The sequence below is a fragment of the Vitis riparia genome, chromosome 8, assembly GCF_004353265.1.
Source record: "Vitis riparia cultivar Riparia Gloire de Montpellier isolate 1030 chromosome 8, EGFV_Vit.rip_1.0, whole genome shotgun sequence".
Taxonomy (NCBI): Eukaryota; Viridiplantae; Streptophyta; class Magnoliopsida; order Vitales; family Vitaceae; genus Vitis; species Vitis riparia.
The window spans coordinates 14993613-15010660 of record NC_048438.1 but is presented as its reverse complement, the minus strand read 5'-3'; the positions used below and the strand labels follow the sequence as shown (position 1 = coordinate 15010660).

The following is a 17048-nucleotide window of genomic DNA, read 5'->3' as shown; positions in this document are numbered from 1 at the left end:
AATACATCTGATACATCTTATTGAAATGCTAATTCATTTTAGACAAGTGCTTAAAATTTTCAAAAAATGTTTTTTACATTTAGAAGAAAAGGCAAAATATAATAAACTATTCTAAGGCTATGTTTTGTTTTTTGAAAATTTGAAATAAAATGAAATATAGAGTAAAATAAGATGAAAAAAAAATGAAAAAATAAAAATAAATTAAAATTTGATAAATTATTTTTATTTGTTACTCCAAATTCATTTTACTTATTTTAACTCATTAATATAAATATTAAATAATTTAAAAATACATAAGTTTTTAACTAATTTTAATTAGATTAATTTTATTTTATATTTTTTACAATCCATATATGAAAAAAAATATTTTTTCTTAACATTTTCTATAAACTAAACCCAACTTAAAATAATTAATGGATTCCAATGTAATATATATATAAATATCAGGATTGTAAAAGTATAAAATATGAAAAAAAAAATCATAAATTAATTGTAATCATATTAAATTTTTTTATCCCACACACAAAATTCTTACAAGTTATTTGGTTAAAGGGTTCAAATAACACCCTATATGTAAAAGTAACCACTACCCCTAAAAACATACAAAATTAACCCGTAAATGTATTATTTTAAGATTTAATTGTTTAAAAGAGTGAAATAATCATCAAAATTATGAATATTTTTACTTGAAAATAATCATCAAAATATATATATATATATATATTCTTAAAACAAATAAAAAAATTATTTATAATAAAAATCAATTGTTTTCAAGTAAAAATATAAGATGGCCTCGATTCATAATTTTGATGATTATTTCACTCTAAAATAAGAGTATTTTTGTTAAAACGAGGCTAAAATTTTTTTATTTGTTTTAAGAAAAAAAAAAAAAAATATATATATATATATATATATATATATATATTATATATATATATATATATATATTATATATATTTTAAAATAAGAGTATTTTTGTTAAAACGAGGCTAAAAAAAATAAAGGGTTAAATCGTAGAATTTGAATTTTTAAACATCATTTTAATCAAATAACCGTTATTTTAAGTCATAAGACTCATAACCAAATTAAAGGCCTAAACCTCCAAGATTAGGCGAAATAAAACGGTGAGTTTTCATATGAAACGGTGTCGTTTCTTTATTCATTCCTGTCATCGTTGTCTTGGCCAAAACCCTAAACCCCTAGGTACTAGAGGAACAAGGAGAGAACCGTCTCCTTCCCTCTCTCTGCCAAGTTCAAAAGAGAACCCAAAAAAGCAATGGGAATTTTCGAACCCTTTAGAGCAATAGGATACATCACAAGCACGGTTCCTTTCTCTGTTCAGAGATTGGGCACTGAAACTTTCGTCACCGTCAGTGTCGGCAAAGCTTGGCAGATTTATAACGTATTATCTCTATCTCCATATATTCATACATGTACACGTTTCATTCGTTTACCTCTTTTTGGGTGGTGAGAAAGCTGCATAATGGAAAGAAAGTGTTACATATCGTGAATTTTCAAGTTTAGTTTTTGATTTGGCGTAGTAGCAGTTTTATAGGTTTTGGGATATTGGAAAATCTAAGATTCATGTTTTTTTTTTCTCTCATTTTCTTCACGTTTTTTTAGCAATCCATCAGAGGACTTTTTTCATTAACCGCTGGTTAGTTGCAGAGAAAGCAATTAAGCTGAATATTTATTAGTTATGCAGTTTTGATTTTTTGAGAGCAACAACGTTGAATATTTATTGGCTATGTGGTTTTGGTTTTTTGAACGTTTACTGGCTTGTGATTATTGCAGTAGTTTGGAAACTGGGATTCAAAATTTTGTTTTTCCTTCTCTTGCTCTGTATTCTTAGCAGTCAAACAGTGGATCGGGGCTTAAAGGTGGTTTGAGTTTGTAATGGCAGTGGGAATGACTGTCAATCAGTTAGATATTTTGGAAAATAATTGAAAATTTTAATTAAAAGTTTTCTAACTATTTTTTTTCTTTTTCTCCTAAATTTTCCCTCAGATCAAATGCAGGGTTTGTGAATTTTCTGTATTTTGGTCAAGATTTTAATAGAAGTTATGTTTTCTGCAGTTTTTGGAATCGGTGGAGGTTCAGATCACAATTTTTTTTTTTCTTTGGGGTGTGGGGGGAAATTATGATGATTAGATGAATATAAAGCTTTTGGGTAAATTCCAAATTGTGGAGGTTCCTTGTATTTCTGAATGGGTTTGCTGATGCAGAATGCTACCAAATGGAGTTTCCTTCTTGATAAAAATGTGTCTTGCTTTCTGTATGCCCATCTGTGTTTAGGATTATGCAACAATATTGAAACAGTTATTTTTCTGAAACATTTTTTAAAGTGTTGTTGTTGTTGTTCTTCTTCTTAAGTAGAAACTGACTCAAGTAACATCTTTTCATTTTTTTTCTTTTGCAGTGTGCTAAGCTCAATTTGGTGCTTGTTGGTAAGGCTTTAGTTATTCTCACCCACAATTCAGCAAATCACCATCTCTCTCTATATACATATTGTTGATTTTCAGTTTCCATTTTAGTGAACTGTAATAGAATGTTTGTATACAATTTAACCTTTGAACTATAATTCAAAGATAGCTATTTGTGTGTTAACCTCCAATATAAAGTTGACTAGTATAAAATTAATTTTTTGGATGTTGACTATTTTTTTTTTGATAGGCGAATGAGAATATATAAAAGGTGCCAATCAAAATGAGGGGGGCTCACCCCAAATACATGGGAGTTACACCCCAAATACAGGGGATACAAAGGATGCCAAAACAACAAAAAATAAATCAACTTAAAATGCACTCCATCATATCCTCTCTCGCTATCTAGTACTCAACCAATCAATAAATTCTAACATGGATGCATCTTGAATATGTTGGCGAGTCCATCGGAATAGGGTACAAAGAAGGGACTCCTTTAGTGCTTGATTTGAATGTTGAATTTCATCAAAGGTTCTTCAATTTTGTTTGCCAAAGTATCCAAAACAAGCAAAGAGTTGTCCTCCAAATTTTTCTTCTATTTTTGCTCATGAAACTCTTGAGCCATCCCTTTAGCAAATATTTCACAGAAGAAGTAAAAGCCCAAGAAATGCCAAAGAGAAAAAACAAAAAATGCCACAGTTCCCTTGCCTTTTCTCAATGGATGAGCACGTGGTTAATTGGTTCTTCCGAACTATTACATAAACAACATTGATTGGCCAATGACCATCGTACTTATCAAAATAAAAATAAAAATTGGCCAACGACCTTCCTCTTTTCTTATGCTGATTTAAGGTTAGGATCATTTTTCATGCCCCCTCCTAAGCAAAGAAGTCCACTTTTAAAAACGCCTAAGAGCCCCATGCTACCTTTTAAGGGAAAAGACACTGCTCTATCCAACTCCAAGGTAGAATAGAATGAATTCATTGAAAAATTCATACTCTTACTAGCCTTCAAAAATAGCTTATCTTTGTCCTCACTGCACTTCCTATACACTTGGTGCCTCCTAAGTAACTCCTCATTCAACACTCAATCTTGAAATTGTCTTGGAAGGAGAAGGTTCCAAACAACTTGCCTGCTCATAGCCTCCTTGACATATGCCACCCATGCCTCCTTATTAGCTGCAAAAGAGATTAAAAAGGAGAGGAAATCTTGTAAAGGAGCATCCCCGTGCCAAACACATTGCCAAAATTTGATTCTTCTTCAATTGCCTACCAAAAATCTTGTTTTAGCCTTAAAGGCTCCCCAACCTCTTCTTATTGCCTTCCACAAGCCAACACCATGGTCCCCCATCCTCGCAAGAGAGTACCAACCTTTTAGTTCTTCCCTAAACTTCCCCCCTATGACCTTTCTCTAGAGAGTCTTCCTCTCCAAAGCAAATCTCTAACACCATTTGCCAAGCAAGGCTCTATCAAGAGATATCATAACTCTAAAGCCTAGCCCTCCAAATTTTTAATCTTTGCAAATGGATGAGCAATTGTTTAAGGGGAGTTCCTCCCACCTAAAGAAAAAAAAGAGAAATCTTGCTAAATATTTTCTAATCTTAAAGTCATCATTGGAGGAATGAAAAAAGAGACATAAAATAAATAGAGAAGCTACAAAAAGTACTTTTAAGCAAAGTGAATTTATCATCCTTTGAGAGGTATTGTTTTTTCAAAGAGCTAACCTTTATGAAACCTTTCCTTAACCACATCCCACACAGGTAGAGTCTTGAAAGTAGCTCCCAAGGGCTAACCTAACTATGTAGTTGGAAGCTTTCCAACCCTACACCCCAACAAAAATGCAAGCTTTGAGACATTAGGGACAACCCTCACTAGAATTAATTCACTTTTGCCTAGATTACTTTTCAACCCTAAAGAAGCTTCAAACCCAAATAGGACCCAACTCATGTAACTCTATTGGTCTAAGGAAGGCTCACAAAAAAGAAGTGTATCATCTGAAAATGGGAGTTGGGAAATCTCTACTCCCGTTCCTCTTTTGCCTCCAACCTTGAAGCTTGAAATGAAGCGACCCTACCCTGTCTTTCTCAAAAGAATACCGAGGGCCTCCATCAGCGACACAAATAAATAAGGGGATAGAGGATCCCCTTGTCTTAAATCCCTCGAACTTTGAAAGAAACCATAAGATGTTCCATTTACCAAGATCGAAAACCTTTCTGTTGAAATGCAAAACTGAATCCAATGAACCCACTTTTGCCTAAAGCCCATTTTGCACAACATTGCCAACATCAAGTTCCGATTTACATGTTCGTAGGCTTTCTCAATGTCTAACTTATGAACCACTCCCTTTCTTTGGCTCCTTAATCTTGAATCTGTAGCCTTGTTTGCAATTAGAGCCACATCCAAGATTTGCCTTCCTTGCACAAAAGCATTCTAGGAATAAGACACCACTTTTGCTATCACTTTCTTCATGTTTTCCAAAACTTTAATAAATAATTTATTTAACGCGCCAAGAACAGGGTGCAATCCAAATATGCGTGCTGTGTAAGGATGAAAAGGGCCTATTCTCAAAAGCTTGTTCATTTCCTGACTTTTGGAGTGATCCACTTAAAATATAAAGGGTTGCCCTCCAACACCTTTCTTCTATTTCCTTACAAAATTCCTATGTCATCCTCCCAATATATTCTGTATGGTTCTCTTATTCAAGAAGTGGAGTCCAATGGCAACAAAAGAAGTGACTCCAATTCTGAACCAACTCTATCATTAAGGAGCAGAAAATCAACTTCCTCATTGACACTGCCCAAGTCTTCTACAAAACATAAAGAAAGATAATTATTATTAGAAGAATTTAAATAAAAGAGGCCATAATTTTCAGATTTTAGCCATTGAATTGAATTTTTAATGAAAAACTTTTTATGGTTTGCCCTTGTTAGATAAGTTTACCATTTCTTTCTTCGCTCCTCTTCTTCTTGGAAATTATTGCTTGAAAATCCTTAGTCCTACACTCTATTTTATTCATCTAAATTAAATCACTCATCATTCTCCTTGTTTGACCTGTTAAATAGCAAGTTTGGAGGCCTTCAATCTTTTACTGAAAAGAAATAGTGAAATGGACTAAATTCTAGTTCAGGACAATTGGAGCCATCTTTTCTTGTAACACACTTCAGAAAAGAAACTGATTAAACTCCCATTTGAATACTTTGAGGATGTCTAATAGGGTATGTAGAATTTTCTTCTTTGCTGCTGGTTTATAATGATATGTACATTTATTTATTGGGCAATAGCTGATTGGCTTGACAGATTTATCTTTTCTTGCTTTTGGCTCTGTTTTGATAGCTCACATTTATTTTAATATGAAAATTGAAGGTCCTCAACTGCCAAAAAAGATTCGAGCTCTTGCTTCTTATCGTGACTACACATTTGCTGCATATGGGAATGATATTGCAGTATTTAAGCGTGCGCATCAGGTTTGTAAATGAGGGACTTTATTTAATTCATCTTTTTTATGTATGCTTCTCTAATCTCTGTTATTTTGGACATTGCTTTATGACACATTGTCTTGTCACCATGTCCACACATATCTATACCAATATAGAGATGTGCAAACATTTCCATTTATATTTGCTTTAAAACCTGCAGAGTGTGTAATAAGCCTCTTGTTAGATGACCTGCTCTTAAGCTATTTCTTTCTTAAACTTATGATTAATGATGAATTGATTCTCAATTTTATATGCTATGCTTTTGTTTTAATACTATGCTTTTTCAAAGACAGCTTTATTTTATTTCTGCATAAATGCACGAAAGCACACCCAAGCACATGTTCTACGCATTATGCTGACAATATTTTCTTGTAGCGATTTCCTGATTCTTAAAATCCTGAGAAGTTTGCTTGAACCAATTTTTCTTATACAATTTGGAGCAAGAAACACTTGTCCAACTCCATGTTATCATCACATGCTGCAAATACATGTTTGGGTGGACATGCTGATCTTTCTTTTTTGCTTTATGTGTTTCTAGAATGTATCCTTTTTTCCTCTCTGCTTTGTGTTATATCATGTGACATTGTTGTTCTTTTTGTTAATACAAGGTGGTTTTTTTTTTTTTTTTTGGTTAGTTTAAAGTAGTGTGATTGATAGCAGGAGAAAAATGTCCCAGATGATCAAAAGTTGTTTCTTAGGAAATATCATTGGGCCAAAACCATCCTGGTGCAGGGGTGAAGATGTCTTAACTCTTAGGGGTTATAACCAAAGAACAAAAAGGGGAATTTTTTTCGTTTCTGTTTTTTTTTTTTTGGTTTGAAATAAGCAAAATGAAGATGTCTTAACCATTTGTTTTTTCAAGAATAGAAAGGGGGATCTGATGGAGCAGGATGAAGCTTCTTCCTCTTTTTTTTTTCTTTCCTTATTTTGGTGCTTTGACTGGTGGGGATGTGCATTTTTGGGTTTGAGGTGAGACAAGGTTGGGTGTTTGTGGAGTTTCAATTCTAAGAAGCAAGAGAAAAAGAAAAAAAATGAAATCCTTCATTTCCAGAAGCTCTCATGTTAATTTTCTTCTGGTGTGAACAATATCAATTTCTGTGAGATCCTTGTAAACGTCCTTTTTTCATTCATGTTCACATTTTAAACTTATATTATTTCATTTCATTGCTTATGTTGTATTCCTTAATCGCTTGTAGCAGAAGTTATTTTTCTATTAGTACTCAATTGATTTGTCCAAGAGAAATGTTTGTCATTATTTGGGTTCTGGTGTAAATTAAATTATGAATAAAATTATAATCTTTTGGTCTAGAGGCAATAATAGGATACATTATAAGATGGCATTCACCCCTATCTTAGTGATGCTTAAGGCTTTGTTTAGATCATGGAAAGGGGAAATAAAGGAAGGAATCCAAATTCTCTTGTTTGGTTCAGCATGGAAAGTATAAAGGAAAACCAAATATAATGGAAATTATTTAGAAATCTCTAAATTTTCAAATTCTTCCTTCTTCGTATAAAGGAGGAAAAAAAAAAAGAAATAAATTTTGAAAGGTGTAAATGAAAAATTTATCGAGTTTAACGTATTGTTTACTTAACTTTTTTTTCCCTTTCCATTTTTTCTTTCTATTTTATTCTCCTCATACTTTCCCTCAAGCTTTCCAAGATCCAAATGGAGCCTAAAGCTTTATGTACCATACTTTAATGACGAATAAGGTTTAAATCTTTCTTATTGTTCGTTGTTTTACTTTCTCTCTTGCTCTGCACGCTATTACACGCCCAAGCCATCTTCAACTGCATTTTTTCTGACTTTTATTCCTTGACTATTACCCAACCCTACTTTTAATGCCATTACCTAAACACTGAAATTCACTAATTCCCCTGTCCAGAAATTCCAGCAAACTCTTAATTTTATTTTCATTCTAGAAGACACATTAAAGCCTTTTGTTTAGCAAAAATATATTGAAAACAAGATGCAAGGTGTATACAAGGAAAACCAAGAAACAAGAGAACAGAAATGGAAGAAAACAGGACCTAAAAATCACCAACAGTAACCTCAGGCCAGCAACAGCCTACAATTGAAATCCAAAAGAAAATCAAATTTCCCCTTCCTCAAAACAACTCTAGACCACTGAAAAAAAGGCTTAATACTCAGATCGTTCAATTTCAATGCTGACTGTTTCCTCCTTAAAAGATCCTTCTATTCACTCCCTTGGATACACAAGAACAAAGATAGGGGTGCAGATTTTTTATGTTTCGTCTTCTCCTTCATCTTTCTTACAAAGCTATTGCCCTAACTGACAAAGGAGCCCCTCTTTGAGCAAGCATCTGCCTATAAAATCCAAAGATCGAGAAAAAAACTCCCATAAAGTTTGAGCCAACACAGAATGAGTAAGGATGTGATTGACAAACTCCTCACTCTGCTTTCCTAAGTGACATTAATTCACTAGGTCTAGGATCTTATCCCTTCTTATCAACTTCAATGGTGGGAATCTTTCTCCAGACAGCTTCTCATACAAAGAGACACTTCGGTCCGGGCATAATGGACCTGATTACTTTCACATCCATGAACCTTCTTGCTTAAAAAGGAATTAACACCAAAAAAGGGGTGGGGGGTTGGTTTTTTTTTTTTTTGGGGGGGGGGGGATGTGGCGTTGTGGTGGGTGTGTTGGTTCCAACATCAGTAATTAACTTATAACACATTTGAACTGCTTGAGTAACAGGTGGCAACTTGGAGTAGGCATAATGCCAAGGTCAATTTGTTGCTACTATTTGGAGAGCAAATCCTCAGCATTGATGTTGGTGGTAATATGTTCATGTGGGCATTTAAAGGTATCCAACAGAATCTTGCTCCAATCGGACATGTTATGCTAGAAGACAAGTTCAGCCCAAGCTGTATAATGCATCCAGATACTTACCTAAACAAGGTAACTTGTTAGTCTTTGTTCTCAAGAAAATATGGTGTGAACTTCAGATAGTGATAGCATAATCAGGTAACTGAGAAGCACTTGAGCAGGTGATTCTTGGGAGCGAGGAAGGCTCTCTGCAACTTTGGAACATTAGCACAAAACAAAAGCTGTATGAGTTCAAAGGCTGGAAATCATCTATATGTTGTTGTGTTTCGTCACCTGCACTAGATGTTGTTGCAGTCGGCTGCGCTGATGGAACTATTCACATTCACAACATTCGATATGATGAGGAGATAGTTACATTTAGTCACTCTACACGAGGTGCTGTGACCGCCTTGTCTTTTAGCACTGGTAAGGTCCAAGAAATTATGATTTATGCTGTTTAATTTTTTAATTATGATTTCAAATCTGCAGTCAAATATTGACTATGTATTAGTTGATTCTCATAGCTGTCCCTTTATTTATTCTTTGGGTGCTTTCAAAAACTATTTGTTTGGGGCAAAGTAGCAAGGGTGACTATTGTGGAGAAATTTGAATTTCATTCATACGAATATTGTTGAGATTCCATTATGGATGCATACACAGCGCTATGAAAATATTCTAGGAAACAATCAAATCAGTCTAGCCACTATTCTAGGAGAATTTACAGCCTATATATTAGTCTGCATATGTACAACAACAATGCAATTAGGAAAGGACTATAATAGGAAACTAAAATCCCTTGAAATAGGGAACGACTTTCAACACTCCCCCTCAAGCTGGTTTGAAAATGGTTTCCATTCCAACCTTGCCTAGAGCAGAGGGAAATGTAGAACTCAACAATCCTTTTGCGAGAAAATATGCAAGTTGACCCTTTAAAGCAACATAGGAAGTACAAATCTCTCCAATCTCTAAAGTTTCCTTGAGGAAATGATGATCTATTTCCACATGTTTAATTCAATCATGATGGATAGGATTATGGGCAAATGCTTATGACTAACTAGATGTTACAATATGACTTCATAGGACCTTCTAGGTTCATTACCAAATTAGAAAGCATCATCCTAATCCAAAGTAGCTAACGGATACCTTGAGCCATTCATTTGAATTTGGCTTGGGCACTAGATTTGGCCACCACTGATTGTTTCTTGCTTCTCCATGTGACAAGATTGCCTCTAATAAACGTTCAATACCCACTAGTGGATGTCCAGTCAATGATAAAACTAGCCCAATCTACATCAATATAGACTTCCACATCCATTTTCTCACTTTTTCTAAACAAACTTCCTTTCCTAGGTACTGAATTTTACGTACCTAAGAATTTAGCAAGCAACTTCCATATGTTACTCCTATGGTGCTTGCATTGAGTCATTGACCACAAATCTCGATTGTAGTTAAAATATTAAAGCCTAAATATGTGATAACCTTGGTTGAGAAAAATCAAAGAGAGTAACAACGACTTTGTAGTATTATGGGTTGTCGTCTTTTGGGATAATTTCTAACGTGTTCAATTGTTTTTAGATTAGAAGGATTAATTTTTTACTAAAGTTAATGAAACCTTAAATCAAATAAAGAAGGATAAAATATGGATAAATTTTTTCTAAAATATTAAATGAAATAAATCAAATGAAGAAAAATGTCCTAGCGAGTTTCACAATCCAATGTCAAATCCTTAGAGGAAGAGCATTATAAAATCTAGCATTTAGAATCAAAGTTAATTTGCGATCAAATTGAATTCTACGACCAATATTGCATCTAAAACTTAAATTTTTATTTTTGAATGTAATTAAACCAATTAAATATGATGACTAATTTTGGTTTTCAGTTTTATCCAATCCAAGACCTATATCCATCTTTTTTTTTTAATAGGTAAGAAAAGATAAATTAAAGCGCATGCAAAAAGGCGCAAAAAAGTGCACATGAAGTAAACAAATTAGGCCCAAAAGCAAGCCAAAGAATGAAAACAGGAGAAATACCCATCACCCTCACAACAAGCTGCCCTAACCAATAGAAAAACCCTACAACCGAAAGCACCCCTTTCCCTCAAACCCTAGTACCACTCCCCTTTTCCCTAGTAGTGAACGGAGAACTATTATAGTTAACCGAACACTCTAGCTTTCGGATTTCCCTCTCGAAGCGGGAAGAAGACCTTTTCTTACCCTCTACGACCTTTTCTTGACTCCAATTTTCTGATTAGAGCACAAATTTCCTTCTCAAAGCTTGCTATTGGCATCCCCAAACTTTTACTGAACTCAGCAAAACTGCTGGGAAGGCTATTAATATCCTCCCCCTCCAAGGCCCAAAATTCCACATCCCTTGAAAGTTCCAACTCCTCAGCCTTGGCAACCATCTCCATACCAGAGGGTTCCTTCATAGCCTTCTTTGTGATCCAGCATGCTGCCATCTTGCAGCACCATCTTTAGCAGCTGACATTTAGGGCTTTGCGGACCTAAGGAAAGGGGAGAAGACCCTGTTAGCCTATTCACCTCTGCCACAAGAGCCTTGTCTGTAATCGCAACTCAAGAAGTTAACGAATCCATAGGAAAAAGGCTTGCTACCCCCTTCACGCAAGAATAGGACATTGGGACCAGGGGGCGGCTTGACTTTGGGTGCCTCCTCAGCTGAGGCTGTACCCTGCCGTCTTCTCCTGACAGATCCACCAAAGCTGTCCCCTCCTCTGCTTTCTTGCACGAGAAGAACACGCCCCTCCTGTACCTTCTCTGCAGAAGAATTGAGCCCTAACAAGCCCGCATCGCCATTTAAAGTTCCACTTAAAGGCCCATCCTTCTCTTTAGTTAAGATTTTGAATTCATTGTAGTAATAACCCCTGTCATTGGAGTAAGACTTTGAACCATAACAAATTGAATCAATTTGCTTGTCAATTAAGTGATAATATGTTACTTGTCAAGCAATTTTATCGAGTAGTGTCCCTTTACTTGTTTTTTTGTTCTTGAACTCCTTGTTATAGTTGTGGAATTGATATCATTAAATTCATTACTGTAAGTCTGCAATTCAAGATTTTAAATATTGCTTCTTTCAATGTATTAGTGACCTAATGCTGCTGAGGGAACTTTCTTTTCTTCATTATCTGCTTCTGAAGTGATGAACTTTTATACTTACCATTGTTAATTCTGGATTTTCAGATGGACGACCTCTTGTAGCATCTGGAGGTTCATCTGGTGTTATAAGCATATGGAATCTAGAGAAAAGAAGGCTCCAATCGGTTATAAGAGAGGCTCACGATAGTTCAATAATTTCTCTACATTTCTTTGCCAATGAGCCAGTGCTGATGAGTTCATCTGCAGACAACTCCATAAAAGTAAGGCCAGTTCTAATTCAATGTTTATAAAATTGATTGAGAGAATAAATTTAAGGGGCAAACTTAATTTAACAATGGCATTGCCTTTTTAACTTAAGGGAAGTACGAATTCAATATCAACATTGTAGAAGGGGGAAAGATTCATGTATGTTCCTAAAATCAACATACAGTCTGTCATCAAAGTCTTATTTGTTCCCAAGCATTATAAAACTACTAGTTGTTTATAACTTAGTAATCTATCATCAAAATAGTTGTACTATCAATGTGGTCTTCTTAACTAAGTGGGCAAAACACCTTTTCATCAACTTAGTAGCTTAGATAGTTTCTGCTAGTTTATATAATCCAAATAATGAACTTTCCACCCTCCATAACTTTGACATGTAGACAGAGTTCCAAACTTGCAATAGATGGTGTTATTGCCATAGTTAATTAGAATTATGGTAGCCAATTTTGTTTTGTCACTTCTATGATTCTATCATCCCAAAATTTTAGTTTCCCCTATCCCTGCTTAGGTTATTACCTAGGCTAATTGAGTTGGAGTCCACTGAGGTCTAACTCAACATGGGTCCAAACCCATCTTCTATGCATGTAACCTCTGTTTGGCTCAAGTTATTTGTACACCTGTTGGACTGACTGGGTTAGGCTGTGATGGGACTAGAATGCTTTTTTTGTTTTTTGCAGACTCTGCATGCTTTTTGGTTTTGTGAAACTGACACAAATCACACTTATGACAAGGACATTTTTTTATCACTCTGCATTCTTTGTGCTTTTTCATATATACATGATAAGAAAAAAAACCCAAAATTTTCAGTCATCTAAACTACACTCATCTGCACACTCTCTACATGCTTCTCCAGCTGAAAAAGAGGGATTTGGTTGTTTGTCTACTCAATTTTCTCAGCTTTAGTGAGTTACATTTGTAGATTAAGGGAAGCAAAGATTGGCTTTGCTAATGATTCAAATTAATTTTTATTGATTTTAAGGACACAAGCAAGTGGACAAGATGTTAATATATTTATTGATAAAGAACTGCATTATATTTTTGATGAGCTTCATCTCACATTTTCTATGATGTATCACTCGTATTGCTTTGTTCTAATATGAAATTGCATATTTGACATAAATTTTCTTTCAGATGTGGATTTTTGACACAAGTGATGGGGATCCTCGTCTTCTTCGCTTCAGAAGTGGGCACAGTGCTCCTCCACTTTGCATAAGGTGATGATGGTTGATTCTGGTATATGTTCATGCTCTCCTTTTGGGTGCTGTGTCAAGCCTTGACCTTATTGCATCATGTCCATCATCAATACAATTGAGGAATCTCCATTACCTTGCTTATTGTCTTGAAGGATTCATACTTCAATAAATCTTAGCATTCAGAACATTTGATACAAAAGTTTGGTGTGTGGGGTTTATTTTTTTAATTTATTTATTTTTAATTTTTCTCGTTCTGGACATTATCCAAGCATCAAATGGTAACTGTATGTAAAAGTGTTCTTTTTTTCTCCTGGTTTGGGTTGATATGTGGAGTCATGTTTTATTTTGTGTCTTTTGTCTTTTTCCCTTTATCAGCCTTTTTGTTCAGGGATTTTTGTTGCATTCCTGCTTATCTTCCCTTATTTATTTTGATTTTTTTTTTCCTTTACAGTTTCTATGCCAATGGGAGGCACGTTCTATCTGCTGGTCAAGATCGCGCTTTTCGTCTTTTCTCTGTCATCCAGGTCTGGTGTGTTTCCTGGACAGTATAAAAATGTTTCTTGCTTTATTTTAAATTTTAGAATACAATCAATGAAGCTTCACTTAGATGAGAAAAATCTTAGTTTGACCCAGGCATACTGATTGTTAATATTGATACTTAAACACATCTGCACCCAGCCTGTCTTCTGAAGCTCATGTAACTTGGCTTGTGGATCTGATCATCTTCAAATGATGTTATATGATCAAAGAATTCATGTGTATAACCTGAAAAAAAGGAAAAAAGAAAAAAAAAAGAGCACAAAAAGCTCAACCAACTGTTTTGGGTTTTTTAGATCATTAGTTTTTTCCCTAAATTGTTCCTTTGTTCTAGCTTTTTAGCTGGTGGTTGAGTCCTTGTTTGGTTGATGTGTCAAACTGTTGTGGAGTTTCAGAAAGTTGGTCAGTGATCAATTTTTGGTCCTTGATATATTACCCTGGCTCTCCAACTTTACCTGGCACAATCGTTTGACACTACACTCATTATTAGGTACTCGGACTTTGCTTTAGCTGTTTGATTTTGATTGAATTATTTATTTTTTATTTCTGACTTTCTTGGTAGATATTTCATATTTGCATTAAAGTGAACTTTAATTTTGTAAGAATATCTAGGAATAAGAAATAAAAGATAAGAGATACAACAGAAAAGATTGGGAATTCTTATTAGAGATATCTTTGCTTTTGATTGATTTCTAATTGGACTGTCTTTTTTTCCCCTTTTTATTATGCCATATCCAACTGTTCGTATCTGTTATTTTTTTGATGGGATGTTCATACCTGTTATTGAGATCTTTTTTTAGCTGAATCTTCATATCATAAAATTTGTAGGTGTGAAGGATCAGACAACTAGACACATAACCATAACCATAACCTAGGCACCTTAACCCATGACATAGAACCTGTACTTGAGCATTTGAAGTTTAAGTTAACTGGTGGTTGTTTTTATTTATGTGGATGGTGGTGAAACATGTCTCTTTTATGAGGCACCTCTGATTGGACAAAGCTTACATGACATGTTGAATGTTAATTTTCTTTCATAGTTCCCCTGTTATATGGATATGTGTATTTTGTTTTTATCATTTCTTTCATCGAGCAGCCGCTTCTTTACCATTATCATTCTTCATCAGAAAATATATTGAGTTCATTTATATGTTTATTTTTGGTGGTCAGGACCAACAAAGTAGAGAGCTTTCTCAACGTCATGTAACTAAAAGAGCTAAGAAACTCAGGGTGAAGGTATGACTAGGGCAAAGGCTTGTATTTTTCACCTTCGTATATTAGTAGTGTACAAAACTAGATATACCTATATTTCATTCTATGGCTTATTTCATGTGGCTTGCTTCATTCCCTTTTTGGTGAGTTTTAAGGAGTCTTATGGTAATGAAATAAATATTGATAGTGTACCTAAAGTTAGAAACAAAGGGTGGGTTGCTCAAAGGTAGTTCTAGAGTTGTCTATCAAAAAAAAAAAAAAAAAAAAAACAGGTATTTCTAGGATCTTTTTCAGTAACAATTAAGCTGAATTCAGATGAAGAGGGGATTTTTTGGCTCACCTTGGTTTATAGCCCCAATAATTCCAATCTCAAGAAGGATTTCTGGATGGATCTACCAGACCCTTTTGGTTTAACTTATCCAAAATGGTGTGTTGTGGGGATTTTAACCTCATAAGAAAAATCTTGGAAACATTGGGTGGTGCTAGTTTAACCTCGAGGATGAGGGATTTTGATGGATTCATAAAAGAAAGTGAATTAATCGACCCTTCTCTTAGAAATGCGTCTTTTACATTGTTAAACATGCAAGTTTTCCCTGTTTGCAAGAGGTTAGATAGATTTTTATATTCAAACGAGTAGGAGCAAAGGTTCCCTCAAAGTCTCCAAGAAGTGCTCCCCAGATTGACCTTTGAACATTGTTTGATCATCCTAGATGCTAATTCATGTAAGGGGTGACCAACTCTGTTTAGGTTTGAAAACATGTGGTTACAACCAAGTCCAGAAAAATAGTATACAGTTGCTTTATTTATTTATTTGGTATAGATCACTGGAAAACCCATTTGAAGATCTGGTACTTTGTTGCATGCTTTCATATGCAACAAAAGAAGTAGAATAACCTCATGTTTTGCTACAAGAATATATTAAAGAATTTATTTGAAGATCTGATATTTCATATGCAATAGCAGTCATGGAATTACATTATGTATTGCTTCTTGGTTAGAACAACAAGCATACTGGTCTTGTTTTGTGTGTAGACTTCTACTGGTTATTTTAATTTCTACTTAGTGCTGTTGTAGTATGGCAAAGTTTCAGCAACTAACCACCCAGTTCCTTTTTCTTTCTTTTAGGAGGAAGAGATAAAGTTGAAGCCTGTTATTGCATTTGATTTTGGTACAATCCTTCTCTACGAGCATTTTTTTCATGCATTAATGGATTCATTTGAACTCGGAAAAATGAAAAATGTTGAAAATAGCAATTTCAAACTAGTTATATCAAATGTCCTCATAATTTTTTTAGTAATTGCTTTTTGTTTTTTCTTGGGGGTTGTTATTTTGGCTTCTGTTCATATTGCAACCTACAAATATGTCTCAGCCATTTCACTGGACTCTTTTATCTTATGCTTCTGAATGTTTTATATTCCTTCCCATTTATTCATTCATTTCTTAATCCTGTATTACTTATCTTTCCATTTGTGTACTGCCTATTTTAACTATTTGCCTTGATCAATCACTCATTTTTTTTTTTTTTTTTGCCCCTTTTCTTTTTCCAAGGTGCTTAATCTATTGTTCTCTAAAGTACATGTGTCACTGAAAAATTAATAGAATCAGAGTAGTTTTCAGTTGTGCCTTATATAGTTTGTAGCAGCCACCCTTTCATTTGATAGTCAAAAACCTTTGGTGGCAATATGACGTACCAGCTAAAAAAGTATAACTGGCATTAACCGTGTTGTTGCTCTTTTCCAAAGTCCATATCTTTTAGTTGCACACTTACAGTTTTACAACCCAAGGTGTTGAGTAGCATGACCATGTCCACCATGGAACTTTATCTGTGGCAAACTTATTAAACTACCTTTTATTTTTTTGATAGGTAAACAAAGTAAATATATTAAAAGCACTTGAAAAAGGCGCACAAAGTACACTTGTAAAACATTAAACTCATGAAATAAACTGACATTATCTATGAGACTAATGCTAAACATCCTTGCTGCTTTCTCTTATACGTGGGT

The 17048-nt window shown here is 34.4% G+C and overlaps 1 protein-coding gene across 1 annotated transcript; it reads left to right on the top strand.

The window, feature by feature from the left end:
* Window positions 1–1167: 1167 nt before the first annotated feature.
* Window positions 1168–16530, top strand: LOC117919760 (U3 small nucleolar RNA-associated protein 21 homolog). Its single transcript, XM_034837008.1, has 10 exons — window positions 1168–1402; window positions 2420–2447; window positions 5786–5886; window positions 8616–8819; window positions 8909–9152; window positions 11924–12099; window positions 13235–13317; window positions 13748–13820; window positions 15004–15069; window positions 16171–16530. Exons 1-10 carry the CDS (start codon window positions 1277–1279, stop codon window positions 16447–16449), a joined length of 1380 nt encoding a protein of 459 aa, XP_034692899.1. The 5' UTR covers window positions 1168–1276; the 3' UTR covers window positions 16450–16530.
* Window positions 16531–17048: the final 518 nt, after the last annotated feature.